The sequence below is a fragment of the Vitis riparia genome, chromosome 14, assembly GCF_004353265.1.
Source record: "Vitis riparia cultivar Riparia Gloire de Montpellier isolate 1030 chromosome 14, EGFV_Vit.rip_1.0, whole genome shotgun sequence".
NCBI classification, from domain to species: Eukaryota; Viridiplantae; Streptophyta; class Magnoliopsida; order Vitales; family Vitaceae; genus Vitis; species Vitis riparia.
Window position 1 is genome coordinate 29109308 of NC_048444.1, and position 18854 is coordinate 29128161.

At 34.4% G+C, this 18854-nt stretch overlaps 4 protein-coding genes across 4 annotated transcripts; 2 read left to right on the forward strand and 2 right to left on the reverse strand.

Annotated features, from left to right (window-relative positions):
* Positions 1-729: 729 nt before the first annotated feature.
* Positions 730-4742, reverse strand: LOC117929690 (Golgi apparatus membrane protein-like protein ECHIDNA). The gene is made up of 6 exons (XM_034850070.1): positions 4663-4742; positions 2603-2659; positions 2312-2515; positions 2109-2168; positions 1607-1733; positions 730-1053 (listed from the first exon to the last, which is right to left on the reverse strand). The coding sequence occupies exons 1-6, from the start codon at positions 4675-4677 to the stop codon at positions 965-967; spliced, it is 552 nt and encodes a 183-aa protein (XP_034705961.1). The 5' UTR covers positions 4678-4742; the 3' UTR covers positions 730-964.
* A 1195-nt stretch (positions 4743-5937) lies between these two features.
* On the forward strand, positions 5938-10047 carry LOC117929481 (chloroplast stem-loop binding protein of 41 kDa b, chloroplastic). Its single transcript, XM_034849776.1, has 10 exons — positions 5938-6101; positions 6865-6999; positions 7083-7169; positions 7307-7397; positions 7528-7582; positions 7803-7863; positions 8382-8603; positions 8848-8964; positions 9084-9173; positions 9713-10047. Exons 1-10 carry the CDS (start codon positions 6000-6002, stop codon positions 9887-9889), a joined length of 1137 nt encoding a protein of 378 aa, XP_034705667.1. The 5' UTR covers positions 5938-5999; the 3' UTR covers positions 9890-10047.
* Positions 10048-11104: 1057 nt separating this feature from the next.
* Positions 11105-15198, reverse strand: LOC117929552. Its single transcript, XM_034849863.1, has 2 exons — positions 14897-15198; positions 11105-11633 (listed from the first exon to the last, which is right to left on the reverse strand). Exons 1-2 carry the CDS (start codon positions 15006-15008, stop codon positions 11416-11418), a joined length of 330 nt encoding a protein of 109 aa, XP_034705754.1. The 5' UTR covers positions 15009-15198; the 3' UTR covers positions 11105-11415.
* Positions 12251-14291, forward strand: LOC117929550 (galactinol synthase 2-like). Its single transcript, XM_034849862.1, has 4 exons — positions 12251-12664; positions 12753-13073; positions 13628-13762; positions 13853-14291. Exons 1-4 carry the CDS (start codon positions 12347-12349, stop codon positions 14051-14053), a joined length of 975 nt encoding a protein of 324 aa, XP_034705753.1. The 5' UTR covers positions 12251-12346; the 3' UTR covers positions 14054-14291.
* Positions 15199-18854: the final 3656 nt, after the last annotated feature.

Sequence of the window (18854 nt, forward strand, 5' to 3'; positions counted from 1 at the left end):
AATTTAAAATAATTATTTCTTCCCTGATTTTGCATTAGTAATCATTAAAATAAAATAAAAAATAAAAAATAAAAAATCAAGAAGAAGTAGTTCGAGTGAATTTTGCCGGTTTCTACTCAAATAAATAATTTTAGTGAAAATATTGAAAGTGTTTTTAAAGTAATAACTTATTAAATCAATTTTCAGATTTTTAAAATTTATCAAATATTTATTTTGTCTTAAAAATATTTATAAATTAAAAATATTTTTTAAAATCATTATTAAATATACTTGATGTTATAATTAAAAAAATATTTTTCAAATAAAAAATTAATATATATATATATATATATATATATATATATATATATATATATATATATATATATATATATATATATATATATATATAAAAGGCATTTTCACTACTTCTATGTTGCTTTACAAAAAAAATAATCCATGAACCCTCAATCCATATCCTCTATATGATGGGTTTTTTTTTTTTTTCCTTAGGGATAAATTTATAAACAAAATTTTATTCCTAAAAGCATTGTAAAACCTAATTTGTAAAATTATTATCCAATTAATCCTGGACATTTTGAGAAAATTTATATTTAACTTAAAAATAAATAAATCCCATATAGTTGTACTTGTATATGACATCAGCCCTTGTTTTGCAGTTATTTTGTGTAAAAATTTTAAAAATATTTTCTAAATTTTTCAATCATTTTTTAGACTAAAATTATTTCCTAAAAGCCTTGTCAATAAAAGTGCTATTGAGTTTTGACAGAGTGAAAATGTTGATCATACAAAACGTTTAAGATCCCAGAAAAAAAAAAAAAGAAAACGTCATAAAGAGCATCTGGGTCTGCCCTGTGATATATCTCCAAGGAGCTTATCAAGAACCAAGTTTGATACAATCCGGTACAGTAACAATGTACATGCCATCACCCACTTCCCAGCTTCCATCTTTCTCTCTGAAAACTCAGACCACGCTGAATGCAGACTGTAATGTGGATGAAACCCGGGAAGCGATGGTCTGGGAGGCAAATGCCTGAATCTGCTTCTTGGCATCTGAGAGAAGAACAAGAAGTAAAGAATGAACAAGATTGAGAAGCCACAAGAGACTGAAAAGATTGGCTATGATAGTAGTAATAGTGCCAGAAACTGAAATGATAAAAAGATAAAATCAAAGAAGCTGAACAAACAGTCTGAAAGAGGATAGTTATGTTGACTAGCTTAACCATCTTTAGTGCAATCAAGAAGGGTATATCAGGACATCCCGTGGATATGAATGCCAATATCAGTATAACTGGATAAATGATACCATACAACATCATTAAATATCTAGTCACAAAGAGCTTTTGGTTCTAATTTGTCGTTTGGCTCGATTTAGGGCCACATCAAGTTACTCCACATATATTTCCTGTGCCATGGCTAGTTATTTGGTAATTGGTACTAAGTGAAATCCTAAATGCGTAGTTTCTACATGAAGATGAAACAATAATCCTACGGTCGTTTAAAGTGGAACATTTACAGATTACATAAATGTGTGAAGATCACATTTTGGCAAACAAGATTAGGAGGGTATTGAATTATGATCAAGTCCAAAAGACTGCTTGCTCACCTTTGCGGCATTTGGTAAAGCCAATAATATTTGCAAGGCTGAGGGTTAAACAAACCCCTACAACTAGCAGATAGTCAGCTTGAAACCTTACGAGAGAGAATATCCCGAGCAAGATCCATACAACTGCCTACAAAATAAAAGGACAACAACCTTAGAGAACCAAATTTAACAGAAATTTTTTGCTGATAGTCAATAAACTACAAAATATGCCTTAAAACCCTTAACTCAGACCAGGCATGAACCTGCAGCACCAATTTTTAAATATTTATCACTTTTTAATATTATGCCTATATTTTCAGCTCAAGTATTTGTTGCATTTCAAGTTCTTCATAAGAGTCTTAAAATGAAATTTTTTATTAACATCTTACTTTTTCAATCTAGTTCTGAATTCTACTAGTTTGCATGTGTTGGATTGTTTTCAGCAACTGCATGAATATCCCAGAACTTCCATATGGAATCTATACTAAGGATATTAGTAGGTTATGATCAAATCTTTACTCACCGCAAGGTAAAGGGTCCACCAGAATAGCCATGAATCCTTCTTGTTCATCCGAGCCAACGACTGTATCAGCGACAATGATAAAGATATTACCCAATGATAAAATTCATGCATAAGGACTCCAGAACAAGCCATCACATTTCATTCAATGGTGATCAAGGGAAAAGAAACTCATAACTAAAGTCCTATGAAATGCCAATACCAACCTCTTGGTCAAGGCATTCAAATCTCCACACACTCTCTCCTAGATCATTTATTTCGTTCCACCACCTCAAACCAACTAAGATGCGCCCACTCACATTCTTGACTACCCAGAAATCCAAAGCAGCAAGGAGTACAGTCACCACAAATATAATGACAAAGCTATCAACGAAAATGGTAGAAAGTATGTAAAACACCAAAGATGCAGCCTGCCAAAGACAAGAAACATAATGTGATGGAGTTGAATGTGCATAATAGAGAAGAACATGCAAATGACAGAGTAAACAGAACTAGACCTTGAAAAGGACGTGAAAGAAACAAATCTTTGGGTGGGCGTAGTTTTCCCCTGGAGGCTGTGCATCATAAAATAAAACAAAACTTATTTAGAAAAAAGAATAACTTCAATAAGAACTTAGAATGAGAAATAAGCAAGCCGCTATCAAGAAACCCCATTCAGATGTTCCACTTTGACCAAACAGAATTCCTATCTTCTGCCTACCGTATAATTATTAGAAAAAGTAGTAATTGAAGAGGGTCCAGAGTTCATGTTAAAATCCAAAATACATTGAGAGAAATTCATGATAGACATAATCCCTTCATTAGGATCCTTCAACATTGGTTCCCACCATAGCTGTATAAGTCGTGAGAGTATGATGTGTCTATATCATTTCAAAGAAGTTAAAAGGAACTAAAAACAAAGAAAAAAAAGGAAGAATGGTGATATAATCATTTTTCCATCCATGTAGCTCTAAAAGAAAAAGTAGAGATGTCCAAGCGACCAAGAGATGGGTGCTTCTCCCTTTTATATGATTCTGGATTCTTCTTCTAGTTACTTACTTCAAACTAAAAGGGGTCTAAGGGTTGATTCTTTGTCTATGATTGATTTCATCGATTGGTTAGGCTGTCCGTAAGGGGAGGGTTTTCTTGTTTCTGCTTGGTGCTCACTTGTATACTTCATGTGTACTTAGTGTTGCCTTTTTTGGCTTTTCAATTTAATACACTTTTACCTATCAAAAAAGAAATTTCTCCTCACGGAATGGATTTGAGTGAGTGAAAAAATCATTGAAATACCCCATGCAGCCTTCTTGTTGATTATGAGATCATTTCATGAATTCAGAGAAGTCTAGAATGTCAATTTCAAAGGATGCAACATCAAAATACTTCCTAACATATTCCCACTAATTAAATTCTTACTTCGACCATTTTCCAAGCCAAAAAGCTTACACACACACATCACAGAAATCAGAAACTAGTTCTATGAAACACAATTTAACCAATTCTAGCAACCATTGATATTTTAAGCAGAAGACAGAATTAGCAGGCAAATTATTTTTGCACCATAATAGAAAGGTGTAAACAGCTACACCTAATACATTCCAGATTCTAGTCTCCATAAAAATTTATTGTGGTCTTCCCTAGATCTAATACAAAATTTTAGACATTAAATTTCTGCATAAATCAAACCCATGGTCAACATTGCATTTCATTCAACCATAAAAAACGCAAATTATCAGTTTGGTTACTGATAAAACTTTAAATCACAGGGTTTTGAATCAAACCAAGTCAACCAAACCTAATATAACTAGCTCAGTTATTGTGAGTTCTTCTCATTTTCTTGGTTGCCAATTCTAGCAACTAGGTGTATGTTATGTAGAAGACAGTATTTTCAGGCAAAATTACTTTTTCTAGCTAATTAAAAGGTGCAAACTGCTAACGCAATACATTCTAAATTCTAGTTCTCATGTAGATTTCTTCTGGTTTTCCATAGAGCACAGATTTTTTGAGACATGAAATTTCAGCATAAATCAAAACCATGGTCAATATTATATTTCCTTCCTCATAGCAAACCCAAATTTTCAGTTTGATTGCCGAGAAAAATGCTGGACGATTAAAGAAAATATTAAAACTTTTGATCACGGAGTTTGGAATTAAAGCAAGTTGACAGCTCAATCGAACCTAATGTAACTAACACAGTTACGGTGAGTTTCTTCTTATTTTCTTCTAAACCAAACAACATCAATTCTAGACATCAAAAAAAAAAAAAAAAAAATCGAGCTTTCCTTCTACAAAATCGAATATAAGGAACACCCGTAGCAAACCCAAATTATCAGTTTTGTTGCCGAGAAAACCCAAATTAAAACTTGGAATCGCAGGGTTTTGAATCAAACCAACCCGTCCGCTCCACCAAACCTAATAAACTAGCTTAATTACGTGATTTTCTCCTCATTTTCTCGGAAACCAAACTACACCAAATCTAGAAATTAGCATTTCAGCAGAGATTTTACCATTTCAAATAATTAGAAAGAAACAAGGGCGTATAGATTGAGAAACCTTAACCCTAGCTGAGTCAACTCACCTGGTTCTGATCCATCCCGAAATTTGAAGAGATTGAAAGACCTTCTATGGATCTCTGTGTTACGAAAAAAAATGAGCAGGCCAAAAAATCTCCCTTATTATTATATAAAAATCATATAAATAAAAGTAATAATTAATTATAATTATATCCCAATTTTTAAAAATTTATGCTATATTATTTTTATTTAAAAATAAATAAATTATTAGAATTAACATAGATGAAATTTTAATCTTACATAAATATTTTTTGAATTTTGATTTACAATTTTGCATGTATACTTATTAAATTTAATTAATTAATTAATTAATTTCAAATTATTATTTTTAAATTTTTTGTCTAAATATTTTATCATATCAAATTTGTTTTCATAATACTTAAAAAAATAATTTAGTGAATGTTTAGAAAATTTTCATATTTTTTTGTCTTTAAAATAGAAAATAATACTACTTTATGCCTTTAAAAATCAATTTTTAAGAATTTTAAAATTTAAGTTAATAAATTTTTTTTGATATGTTCATGTTTTTAAAATCATTATTTTTTTAAAAGTAAATTTCTAAAAATTCTTATAACTTATACAAAAGTAATAAATATTATTATTCCAATAGGATTTGTTTAATAATATTTTTAATTTAAAATTTTTAAATGATTATTATAAATGGTTTTGCACAAACTTTTAATAGCAACATTTATTTTGAAAACTTCGTTTTAAAAATTAGTTTTCTCAATTTATTATTTACGAAGACACTTCAATATTATTATTTTTGCTTTGAATTGTTTTTTAAAACGCTTTTCATGTTTATTTGGAAAACTCCATTTTAAAAATTAGTTTTCTCAAATTATTATCTATGAAGACACTTCAATATTACTTTTTTGCTTTCAATTGTTTTTCAAAACACTTTGTAAACATTACAAAATCTAGTTATAAAACACTTTAATTTTATTGTAATATAATTATTTTAAGTGTTTAGAACATGTTTTATGCAAATTGTTGAATCTAAAATTTTTTCAATATGTTTTTGAAGATAGAAAAATGTTTTTTCTTTAACAAAAATAGAGATTAATTATTTCAATTAATATGATAGGTTGTTTTCTTTTCTTTCTTTTTTTTTTTTTTTTTGACTCTTTTTAATGCTTTGGCAACAGAGGAAGGAGAGGGGTGATGGTATTCTTTGAATGAGAGGCTGTGGATATAAGTTACAAGTTACAACAAAGTAAGGTGGGTCATTGTCTTATCCTAAGCCAAATCAACAAGAAGGGATGGACACAGAGAAACCCTCTCAAACACACACTCAAAGCTCTATACTCCTTCCAATCCAACTCCCTCGTCATAAGGAGTCATGGCAAGGTTGGTGGTGCAGCATCAGAATCAGCCTTCTTTCTCCCTTCTCCCCTCCTCTCTCTCTGACTTCAATGGCATCAGACTCACCAATCACATTCAGGTTCTCCCTTTTCTTCAACCCTTTTGTAGAAAACTTTGGTGATTTCATTGACATTGTTTGGTTTTGTTGGGGGACTTGGTGAATTGTTGCTGGGAACTTGGCAAAATCAATGGAATACGTGTTTAGGTTTTAGTTTTCAGCACATCCACTTGTTCAAAAACACAGAAAACCCATTACGTAGTTTGAAACAATTGAGTTGATTCAACTCATCATTTCCATGAATTGGGTTTTGAGTTTGCAAGTAATGGAAGGTATCTTCAAGCCTTGCGGAGGGTATAATCTGATTTTCTTTAACTTCTGCAGCTTAGAACTCGTAAATTTTTTATATGTGACAATCTAATTGTAATATCAATCGGGGTCAGAATGGTTTGTCTATATGTCTCAAACAAGTGAAAAGGAAAATCAAAGGAACATGTCTTTAGGTTTTAGTTTTCAGCTAATCCACAAGTTCAAAACAGAGAAAACCCTTCACTTGTTTGAGGTCAGTTTTCTTGAAACAACTGAATTGATTCAATTCACCATTTCCATCAATTGGGTATTGAGTAAGTGAATAGTAAAACATATCAAGTATAGCAGGAATTCAGCTTCCCACATGTGGAGGGTGGGCTCATAATCTGATTTTCTTTAACTTCTGCAGATTAGAACTCATTAAGCTTTCTGGATATATCAACATATTTCAAGTGTCAGAATGGTTTATCTATATATTTTCCAATTTGCTTTGTAATAATAACATGTGTTTTGTAATATCTGTGTTTGGTTGCAGTGTAGGAGAAAGGTATGCCAGCCAAAAGGGGCATTACATGTTACGGCATCAGGTGAAAAGAAAATCCTTATGATGGGAGGCACTCGATTTATCGGTGTGTTTCTGGCAAGGCTTCTTGTCAAAGAGGGTCATCAGGTATTGAAAATATGGTTTCTAACAATAGGAAAACCGATTCTTTTGACTGTTAGAATGATTGAAGCACAAATTATTACTGGCAGGTGACTCTGTTTACTAGAGGAAAAGCAGCCATCACCCAACAATTGCCAGGTGAATCAGACAAGGATTATGCTGAATTTTCTTCCAAGGTATATTATGTACCTTGTCAACATGAATTCTCACGCCTTCATCCCCGGTTTCATTAGTATTCATTCTCTCTTGAGGAATGACCAGCATGTTCCAAGTGCATGAAAGTTGTTTCTTGATTTTTTTTTTTTTTTGGTAGGTTTTGCATTTGAAAGGAGACAGAAAGGACTTTGAATTTGTGAAAACCAGTCTTGCAGCTGAAGGCTTTGATGTTGTCTACGATATAAATGGTGTGTGCAATGTACTTGATATATCTCTGCTTTCAATAAGAGACACATTCTGTTTTCTTCTTTCGAGTTCATTCATTATTTATGAGTATATTTGACATTTTACTTACAAGAAAACAAATATCTGACATAGGACGAGAGGCAGTTGAAATAGAACCGATATTGGATGCACTACCAAACCTACAACAGTAAGTTTTCTTAACAATCTAAAGTTGATTGTAAATTTGTAACTGATGCAGTCTGATCATCCATGCATAAGATCCTTGGATGATGTATTTTCAATGCTCTTTTGGCATTTGAAACTGAATCATACTTGTTTCCTGTGATGGTAATCACACATAGACTAAGATAACTTGGTAGAAGGCTTGATATTTGTGTCAGTAACCTAAGGTTTTTACCAAATCTCAGGTACATATACTGCTCTTCAGCTGGTGTTTATAAGAAATCCGATCTTCTACCACATTGTGAGGTAAGCTTGTGATCACACCTGTTTTTATGAGAGCTTGGACCTTACCTGAAGGCTTAAGTGTGACTTTGAAACCATGAACCATTTTCGGAATTTACTCACAACAAGTTTTAGAGATTTAGAGAATTCTGAGAATTATTTGGGCCTTTTCAAAGATGGGATTTCAAGAATTATTTGGGGTCTAACACCCTCTTTCAGACACCTCATACTCAGTTAATGATTTCAATATTTGAGAGATTTGAGCTAGCCTGGCAAAAATAGTGGGAATATCCTCTATTCTAGACTTAATTTAGGGTATTAAATGATTAGAGCTGGGCCAAGTTCAATCTAGATCAAGCTCTGGTTAGCCTTTGTTTGTTGTTTACAGCCCTACATTATTGACAGTAGACTTACAAATGGGTGTTCATGAAACGATAAATTCCTGCAAACTTTCATGTTCTTTTTTCCTCTCCAATACCATGTTTTCCCCCTTTGCCTAGAATTTTTCGATATTACTGCTGACCTGCTGGTGGCTTGTGTAGACCGATGCAGTTGACCCAAAGAGCAGGCACAAGGGGAAGCTCGAGACAGAGAGCTTGCTGGATTCAAGGGGTGTTAACTGGACTTCTATAAGGCCTGTCTATATCTATGGACCCTTGAATTACAACCCTGTTGAAGAATGGTTCTTCCACCGGTTGAAAGCAGGTCGCCCAATTCCAATCCCCAACTCAGGAATTCAGATAACCCAACTGGGTCATGTTAAGGTTAGTGAAACTGCAATCCCAGTATCTCAGGACGGAACAACTCCAAGTCACACTGAAGTCCCACTGAAGTCCTGGTTTTTTCTTTAAAAAAAACAAGACACTTGGAACTGCTAACACCTCCTTTTTCTTCGACACACCCTTCAGCCAGGATGTAACATAGTGTGACAAAAATTTGTATTTATGATTTATGTTTGCTGAATGGAAGCGAGTTTCTCTAATGTGGTTTAACTCGAACACCTCCCAGGATTTGGCAAAGGCTTTTCTCCTGGTTCTTAGTAATGAGAAAGCCAGCAAGCAAGTCTTCAACATTTCTGGTGAAAAATACGTCACTTTTGATGGATTGGCAAGGGCATGTGCAAAGGTAACCCTGAAAATATGCTTACAAAATGGGAAAAAAAGAAACCGAAAACTAAAGAACTTTATGAAATGGTTGGAGTTCTATGATTATCTTCACGTGTTTGTTTTGTGTGTGTCTTATAGGGTGCCGGGTTTCCTGAGCCTGAGATTGTTCACTACAACCCCAAGGAGTTCGATTTTGGCAAAAAGAAAGCATTCCCATTCCGTGACCAGGTAAAAATGGACTTCCTAACATGCAATTCCGATATGGGCTTACCAGAAAACTTCTCTATCAGTGAAAACTATTTCATTGATTCATGTCTATTTCCATTCAAACCGCAATTAGTTGGGTGTTTGATTTTTCCCACGTTTCCATCCAATATGAGAAGAATCTTACCAAGTTGCTCCTTCAGTAACCAATCTCATTGCAGATTGTTTTCCGTCTACATCAGATGATATGAACAATTCGAACAGTTCAGATTTTTCTACACGCTGGACATAAATGCTTGAAAATGATATTTTTCAAAGGTTTTACCGAGTCATTACATTGCAAATTGAAGCCCAGTCCTGGCATTTTGCCCGGGACTGAATCTTATGGCTAGAAATGTAGCCTCATTTGTAGCATTTTCATCAGTTTCTTCCTAATGAAATGCAGCATTGCATTACAAATCAAAGTCAAATCCTGGGATTTTCACCTGGGACTGAATCTTATAGCTAGAAATGGAGCCTTGGTACTGACATTTTCATCTGTTTTTTTTCCTGATGAACTGCAGCATTTCTTTGCATCAATTGAGAAAGCGAAGAGCGTCCTTGGGTGGAAACCCGAATTCGATCTGGTGGAAGGCCTTGCAGATTCATACAACCTGGATTTTGGCAGAGGGACGTTCAGGAAAGAGGCTGATTTCTCTACAGATGACATAATTCTTGGAAAGAGTCTAGTCCTTACTTAAATCATTCACCTGGTTTCTGTGTTTCTGCTCAAGTTCTTTAGGAAATGATCACATTATTGGTTGAGATGTCAACAGAAAGACTTTGAGATTTCATTGATGGTGTAATTTGTATCTATATTTGGAAATGGGAATCAGGAGAAAATGAATTCACACGAGAATCCTTGTTGGGATGGAAATCATTTTCCTGGAAAAGAAACCAAAAAACTAACATGAAAAAAATCAGATGAAATTTGCAGTCTAAAGCCTTGTTTGGGACTGGGATTTATAATTAAGGATTCTATCTAGACACTTTTTTAGCATTTGAGACGTTTCCAAACAGGACTTAAGACTTTCTATATGCCTTATTTAAAAAATGACCCTAAAATTAGAGGGCATCACAATCAATCAAATCAAAATAGCTAATCTAAAATAGCACCAAAACAAAATGAATGGTCATCAGCAATCCCAAAAAGGAGAATTATTTGGGGTTTGATTTTAGGGTGGAAAATATAGAAAAATATAAATAAAAATAACTAATTTTTTTTTCATACTTATTTTGGACATTTATGGAAATATTCTCATGGTGGATAAATGTTCAATTCTAATTTATTTGAAAATGACCCAAGAATCTAATATATTTATTACCTTGATTCTCAATTGAATTCGTCGACCATCAAAATCATAATATTAAAATTACACCAAAAAAAGAAGAACAAATCAATCCAAGATTGCATATCAAAGTGGTTGTTGAATGGGTCTATGAGTCTATCAGTATTAATTCATAAAAAAAATGTCCAATATAAAATATTTTCCATAAATAAATTCTCATATCTACAAGAAAAGCATTAGAAACGGTCCAATTGATTTTTATTAAATTACCATATCCAAATATCACTTTCATTAGCAAAACAAATCCAAAGAATTTCTGTTACAAAGATTTGATAGCATGTTAACTTTTTATTGTTCTTTTTTTTTTTTTAATAAGGGAAATTTGTCAAATTATAAAATCCAAAGTTCATAAATTAATTTTCTTATCTTTTTAATAATTATTCATTTATATTTTAAAATATAAATAAATTAATTAATATTTTTTAATTTCAAAGCTTTGGGTACCATTTTTTTATTTAGAAAAAGGAAGAATCTAAGAATATTCCACGATATTCTTTACGAGTCAAAGAAACTTCCAATAAATTCCATGAAAAAAACATTATCTTGACATTTAATTCACTGCCTTAATTCACAAGTAATCGACTTTCCACTGTTTAGTCTATGGTCCAAAAGAAATCATTATTTATACATTATCCATTACACTTAATCCACACTTATTCCACACTTTAGGGCAACTAACATAACTATAAGATCTTTCCAGACATGTGGGATCTTTACACGTGGCAAATCACCGTCCTCTGCATGGGATTCTGCCACGTACAGGCTCCTTCTGACGCCTTCAATCTTCACACAAATAACTACCACTGGCCCCCACTTCACCTGTTCCGAAAATGGAACAATAAAAAATGACAGACGTGTTCTTTTTCGACGCGTGGCAGTCACATGCCTCGTGGCACGACAAGCGGCGGCTTTCGTGTATGGGGTTTACACGCCTGGTCGGTGAGGATAGGGAGCGGCGGTGAAGCGGTGGCCTTTTTCTGAAACACCAAATTTACCCCTGAATGAAGCTTCGCGAGAGTGAGGGATCTGGTGTGTCGCATATCGTGGGTGTAGAAAGTTGCCGACATATCTGAACCGTTGATTATGCGTGAAACGCCTAAAAATGAATCAAATCATCATTTTATATGTAAATATACTTATAGATTTTTCATATTTTGATCGACATCGATTTTGGAGCGTTCAGATTGATCCTTTATGGTTATTGGTTGGATTCACACCTGATAATTTGTACATGAGAAACACACAATGAATTCCTTTTAAAATTAATCTTTTTTTGCTCTAACAACTACCCTAACAAATGAAACCGACCTTAACATCACAAGAATTACAACCATAACATGGATTCAAATATGTAATTACAAAAACAATCAAGGGCAATTTAGTAATATGAGCAGAATATTCCACTAGATTCGATTGCCTCTGACTGGAGTCCAGATTTTTTCTAACATCGTCGGATTGGAATCCCCGCCACGCGTACGGGGGGATTATTCTAGGGAGAGGGGTAACGCAGGAATCTAAGGAAAGGAAAACGACGTCGTTTTAGTGGAAATTTGGGGAAAGCGACAAATGAAACGACGGCGTTTTGAGGAGAAAACCCAGTGGACAATTGGATTCCATGTATTGATCCACCTCATACTTCACATTTTCATATGATTTTCTTGATTCAATCCAACCACCCTCAATGCCTATATAAACACCACACTACACCACCCAAAATCTACAACAAACTCACAATTTGATCCAAACAACTTTCAACTTTCCCACATTTTCTCTCATTGTCTCTCTAGTTTTCTTTGGTTGAAGGCTCTAATGGCTCCTACTTTGGCTTCTGCAACTGGTTTGGCCAAGGCTGCCAGCATTTCCAGCCGGGCATATGTGACGTTCTTGGCCGGAAACGGCGACTACGTGAAGGGCGTGGTGGGGCTGGCCAAGGGGCTGAGAAAGGTGAAAACCGCATACCCACTTGTGGTGGCGGTACTGCCGGACGTCCCGGCGGAGCACCGCCGCATTCTGGAGGACCAGGGCTGCGTCGTCAGGGAGATCGAGCCGGTCAACCCGCCGGACAACCAGACCCAGTTCGCCATGGCCTACTACGTCATCAACTACTCCAAACTCCGCATCTGGGAGGTGGGTCTTTAGCCATTTCATCAAATTTTCACCCTCTGATTCTTTATTGACTTGTTCTAATTCTGGGTTCTTTTTTTTTTGTTTTCAGTTTGTGGAATACAGTAAGATGATATACTTGGACGGAGACATACAGGTGTTTGGTAACATAGACCATTTGTTTGATTTGGATGATGGGTATTTCTATGCTGTGATGGACTGTTTCTGTGAGAAGACGTGGAGCAAGTCGCCGCAGTACAAGATTGGGTACTGCCAGCAGTGCCCGGAGAAGGTGAAGTGGCCGGCGGAGATGGGTCCAGCACCCCCTCTCTACTTCAATGCCGGCATGTTTGTGTTTGAGCCTTGCCTCTCCGTCTATGATGATCTCCTTACCACTCTCAAGATCACAACTCCTACCTCCTTTGCCGAGCAGGTTTGTCAAATTCCATGAGGGTGTTTTGTCATTTTAGCTAGTTTAGGATCTGTTTGGCTTGAAAATCGTGTTTTTTGTTATCCTTGATTTCCGTTTTTCTGTTCTAAAAACGCGGGTTTTGTTCTTTTTCTTTAAAGCTTGAATTACACTAAACTGATTTATCGTTTTACTTGCTTTCACTGAAAACATGTTTTCAAAAAACACATGCCCCTTAGTGCAACACTTGAGGGCATGTTTGTCATTTCAAACTGATTTCGGGTATGTTTGGCTCAACTGTTTTCTTTCTTCCTGTTATAAAAATATTCCGGGGATTTTGGGGCCTTGTCCTTTTCAAACACCTCCCTGGATTAGGTTTCGGTTTTTTCTACTTTGGTGCCTGCCAAACTGTTTCTTTTGGCTTCTTGCTTTCTTAAAACTGAAAATTCTTACACAACTCAACCATGTCAACATTTCCCAGGAAACAGCCAAACAGGGGCTCAGTTTCTTGTCCATGAAACTTTTCCTTTTCAGTTGTATCATCTAATACCTACCATTTTGTATATTTCTGTTTGCAGGACTATTTGAATATGTTCTTCAGGGACATCTACAGGCCCATTCCACCCACCTACAACCTTGTTTTAGCCATGCTATGGCGCCACCCAGAGAACATTGACCTTCAAAGAACCAATGTTGTTCACTATTGTGCTGCTGTAAGTATCATTTCTAAGTCCGGAATTAATCCGTAAACCTAAATCCACAACCCTAGACCGGTTTATAATAAATCTGTATTGGATTTCCAGGGTTCAAAGCCATGGAGGTATACTGGGAAGGAGGAGAACATGGAGAGGGAGGATATAAAGATGTTGGTGAAGAAGTGGTGGGATATATACAATGATGAGAGCTTGGATTACAGGAACTCATCTGCAGACGGAAAGCCATTCACGGTGGCGCTTTCAGAGGCCGGCGTAGTCCACTACATTGCCGCCCCATCGGCTGCCTAGATCGGTTGCTTAAGCTTAGTTTATATATATAGGAGTTTAATTTTAGCAGTTGGGTTTGGTTTGAAGCCAGGTTGAACATATTCTTCTTCTTCTTCTAAAGTTTTAAGTCTAGAAGAAGGGTTGTATTAGGAGGATTTATAAGGTTGATGACTGTTTTTCTTTTTTGGTTGATTGGAATTTGTTGGGTTTATGAATATTTGATGATATGAATGTAACAAAAACATAGAATTCCTATCTATATGCATACAAGCTGATTCCTAAGTTTCTTTCAATTTTATTTCTTGAAGCTATTTTTGCATACAAGTTGTAGTATCGAGAAAGCAGCGCCAATTGATCCAACACTACCTACTGAAGCCAAAAACATGGATCCCCTTTGTTGCTGAGAAATTCAAATTTGAGCCTCAAATATTCGCTATTTATTGCCTGAGGAAATTTAAACCTTCAATACTCTGAGTCGAATACTTTCTCTCATTTTTTTCCTCAGGTTTCTCTCCAACCAAACTATAACTACCGAAAATTTAATCTCTACTTAAGCGAAAATGAGAAGCATAATGAAACTAAAAATAACAATAAAAATCAGCTATTATCATCTGATTCCACTCGGTCACTGACCTAGGATTAGATCTACACTATTCAAATTTCTCAGTAAGAACGAAAACTCAAAACTCCACCGAGTCAAACCTTATTACGGAATCATTTTCACTATCTTAGTTGAGTAATGAATTCTATTTCCTTCAGTTTCCTACATTTTCCCGGGATCCATACGGAGAACCAACACAACATAAAGCAAAATCTTCAAATTTCAAATTTTTTTAATCAAATTAGATTAAAATCCAGGCAGACAAGTGAGTGATTGGAAGCAACGGAGATCGAATGCATCCGCTTCAAGGAGTTCGATCCCTGAGCAACCCATAGTCGGCGATAATGCTGAGAAATCGCATGCATCGAATGCCATAAACTCGCCGATCGCAAACTATCATTCGTGTCCATCCGTACGGCCGATCCATAATCCTAAGCATTCATACACAACGTCAGACCACCATTTATTTCCCTAGAAAACAGCGTCCACAAAAATTTTCCGAACTGAACTCCATCTGTAAAGATATATCTTTCCTAAGAAAGAATCTTACAGGAGCGACCAAGTTACCCTCAAGCTCTGAATAGTTGCAACAAAATGAAAATTTTCCCTTTTTTATTTTCTCAGAAAAAGTTTTAGCAGAAAATGATTTCCGTGGAAATGTAAAGGAGATTCTTACCTCGTAGAAGATTAATCCTCCGGATTCGTTGATGATGTACACTGTGAATCGCGGCCATTGCAATTCGTTTTCCAGAATTCCAAGAAATGTAGAAAGAAAACGAACTATATGCCATCATGCATCTCTTTTCGAAAAATTGGGTCCAACCCAACCTTTGGGTCGGGCCCAAATAATATTGGGTTTGTTTCTAATTGGGCCAGGTTGTAAATTCCTTGATCCGGCTTAAATCTTGAAATATAAAGAACCAGCATGGGGCAGACTAATAGCCTTCCTCAACAAGGCTTAGTTAATTTCTCTCTCGGAATTTGGATCGTGGATTCGGGCCTTGGATCAATCCCCGAACTTTTTCAGCCTTATATATAACTCGAGGAATGACCTCCGAAACAATTTGCCCAATCATCTTCCAAACATTTTGCCATATATATATACATTTTATTTAAGGTAAATTGTAACCATACTCAACTTAATTTGGGTTTAAGATCTGACTTATGTATGCTTGGATGCATTTAAAATCTTTCCAAACCCCTTTCTAGTTGAACCTTCCATACATTCAAAACAATCATACATTTGGTTTGAGTTGAACAGTAACCATATTTGACTTATTAGAGTTTAATTGCGGTATCATTCAATCTAATTTGAGTCTAATATTTGACTTATATAGGACTTTAGATGTATAATTACATAGATTCTTAAGAAAACTATGTAGGAATTATGTGTGTACCCTTCAAAAAAATATGTACATTTGATTTAAGGTAAATCCAATATGTAGGAAGAACACGTTGACCTTGAAAGAACCAAAGTTGTTCGCTATTGTGCTGCCGTAAGTATCATTTATTTTTAATCCGATATTAGTCCGTAAATCCTAAATCCAAGAAACAGGTTTATGCGATGAGATAAGTCAATACTTACAAGCCTGTATTGGATTTTCAGGGTTCAAAGCCATGAAAGTACACTGGAAAGGAGGAGAACATGGAGAGGGAGGATATAAAGATGTTGGTGAAGTGGTGGGAGATATACAATGATGAGAGCTTGGATTACGGGAACTCATCTGCAAACGGGCACCCGCTCAGGGCGGCGCTTTTGGAGGCCGGCGTAGTCCACTACATTGCGGCTCCATCGGCTGCCTAGACGATTCACGATCGGTGGCTTAAGCTCAGTCTATGCATTTATGAGTTTTGATTTTAGTACTTGGGTTTGGGTTTGGTTTGAACCCGGGGTGAACGTACGTATTCTTCTTCCATGTGTTTATGAATATTGATGATACAAATGATGCAACTTCCACTTTGGGCTTTTATTGATTCGAGAAATAAGTTTGATTGTCGTGTTTGATACTGATTTCCATGTGATTACGAGCTGTCCTAAATAGAAAAGAAACGAAACTGCTTTTTGAATTTTTAGTAAGTGTCCTAAAATAAAATAATTAATAATTATGATATTATAATAAAAATAATTAATCTAAATTTAATTCATGTCTTATTAATAATAAAAATAATTTTTTAATTACAAATAAATAGATTTTTAATAAAATAGGAATATTAATGATATAATAAAATCACAAATTATATATAAATATTATAAACATATAGATATTAACATTTGTTGATTTATATTGTTAAAAATGAATAATGATAATTCAAAATTAATAATTTCTAATGTTATTTATATGATCATTTTATAAATAGTATAAAAATATGTATTAGCATTTTATAAGAGTATAGTAAATTTATTTTGTTAAAAATAAAGAATAATAATTTAAAATTAATAGTTGTTAATACTATTGTATTTTATATTATCTTTTTAGTTATGATATATAATTTTTGAGTTTTAAATTATTAAATTTATTAATAAATTCAATTCTCTTGATTTAAAATTCATTTTCTCTAATAAAAAAAAGAAAAAAAAATTATTTATACGTTATCCTTTAGCTTTAATCCGGCAACTAACATGAAGATCTTTCCAGGTACGTGGTTCCTTTACAGGTGGCAAGGCGCCGTCCTTCACATGAAATTGGGCCACGTGGTGTCTCCTTATCTTCACACTTAACTGGCTCCCACCCACCTCATATGTTCCAAAAAGGAAATAGACCAAGTGGCAGCTTTGGGGACTATCGTACGCCTTGTTCCCCGGTTGGAAATTTCAAATTTCGTAAGTGTGGCGGATCCGGTGTGTCGCACCTCATGGGTATAGAAAAGTTACCAGCCTACCACAGTCTACAAGTGTGAACCGTTGAGCGTGAAACTCCTAAGTGGACAAAATCAAAATTTTATATGAAGGATATGTCATAGATTTTTAATATTATGGTCGATTTCGGACTGTTGAGAATGAATCCTTTAAGGTTTAAGGGCTTAAGAATGATAATCCTAACCCTAAAACTCATAGAATAAATCTGGGCATAAGAATTGATCTAAACATTTCATTTATTTTATTAAATCCTAACCCTCTATTTAACTCCTAAACCCCCTTTCTCTTTATTTTCTTTTCTTCGCGTCATATTTACGTCGGCACCCCCTCTTCCTTCCCCTCTCTCCTTCATTTTCTTTTCTTTCTTCCATTCCTTCCTTCTATCTTCTCTTTTCCATCTCATGACCGTTGTCATCGCCCTCCACATCTATCACTCATGGATCTAATAACCCCCTTTCTATTAGAATTTATGTAAGTGAATGGAAATTAGAATTTTCTTTTCCTTATAAGACATATTGTTTTTTAATAGGTATAACTTGTTTTAAAAGATGTGTCTTATATTTAAAAGGTACATTCTTTTCCAAAAGATGTGTCTATTACCTTAAAGACATGTTTCTTCTAAAGGTCACCACTAAATTTATAAATAGGGATCTCATATGGTATTTTCATTCATTCATCCATTCTTTCCACTCTTTTTCTTTTATTGTCATTCAAGTCATTTCTAACTTCAAGTCTAGTCATTTATCTTTTCTATCAAATATTTGGTATTCAAGAGAGTACAAATCACCAAGTGATTTGCTATTTCTTGTTATTTGAAGTGCTATTATTACAAAAAAAAAAAATGTTATATCTTGGGAGATGATTATCAATAAACTGTAAGTACATGAGTGAGACAAATTCATTCTAAGAATATAAAGTCAAACTCTAATCTTGATCAACCTTATTTGTGAGCTACTTCATTTTATTTGTATATTTTTTATACACATTTACTATCCATATATTTCAATGATCTAGATAACACTTTCATCCTATATCTGCACAGCTGTCACGATTGGACCGCCACCTTTCTCCATTGACACCGTTCTCATTGCACTATGCATTGGCAACTATTGCACCACCTTGCTCTTGTTGCTACCATTCATTATTGCACTTTCTCATTTGTGAGTAAAAGATGAAAATATTAGTAAACATGAATATATTAGATTTTATGAATATGTCGAAAATATCGATAAAATATTAATAAATATTTTGAAGTAGAATTTCAAACCATCAGGTTATTAGATAGGATTTAAGTCATTTATCAATATCTTTAACATCTTTCAATTTTACTGAAATCGAATCCAGAAAATAGAAAAAGTAAAAAT

Excerpts from the sequence above, each read along its gene's own strand:
- LOC117929690 (XM_034850070.1), bottom strand. Across the intron at positions 2,169-2,311 it reads TTGAATGCCTTGACCAAGAG|TCGTTGGCTCGGATGAACAA; the intron begins GTTGGTATTGGC and ends TCGCTGATACAG. Across the intron at positions 1,734-2,108 it reads GGTGGACCCTTTACCTTGCG|GCAGTTGTATGGATCTTGCT; the intron begins GTGAGTAAAGAT and ends TTTATTTTGTAG.
- LOC117929552 (XM_034849863.1), bottom strand. The coding sequence starts at position 15,008 with ATGGCATTCGATGCATGCGATTTCTCAGCATTATCGCCGACTATGGGT. Across the intron at positions 11,634-14,896 it reads TTGCTTCCAATCACTCACTT|GCGTTTCACGCATAATCAAC; the intron begins GTCTGCCTGGAT and ends ATTCATTTTTAG.
- LOC117929481 (XM_034849776.1), top strand. The coding sequence starts at position 6,000 with ATGGCAAGGTTGGTGGTGCAGCATCAGAATCAGCCTTCTTTCTCCCTT. Across the intron at positions 7,398-7,527 it reads TGTTGTCTACGATATAAATG|GACGAGAGGCAGTTGAAATA; the intron begins GTGTGTGCAATG and ends TATCTGACATAG. Across the intron at positions 7,864-8,381 it reads ATCTTCTACCACATTGTGAG|ACCGATGCAGTTGACCCAAA; the intron begins GTAAGCTTGTGA and ends TGGCTTGTGTAG.
- LOC117929550 (XM_034849862.1), top strand. The coding sequence starts at position 12,347 with ATGGCTCCTACTTTGGCTTCTGCAACTGGTTTGGCCAAGGCTGCCAGC. Across the intron at positions 13,074-13,627 it reads CTACCTCCTTTGCCGAGCAG|GACTATTTGAATATGTTCTT; the intron begins GTTTGTCAAATT and ends TTCTGTTTGCAG. Across the intron at positions 13,763-13,852 it reads TTGTTCACTATTGTGCTGCT|GGTTCAAAGCCATGGAGGTA; the intron begins GTAAGTATCATT and ends TTGGATTTCCAG.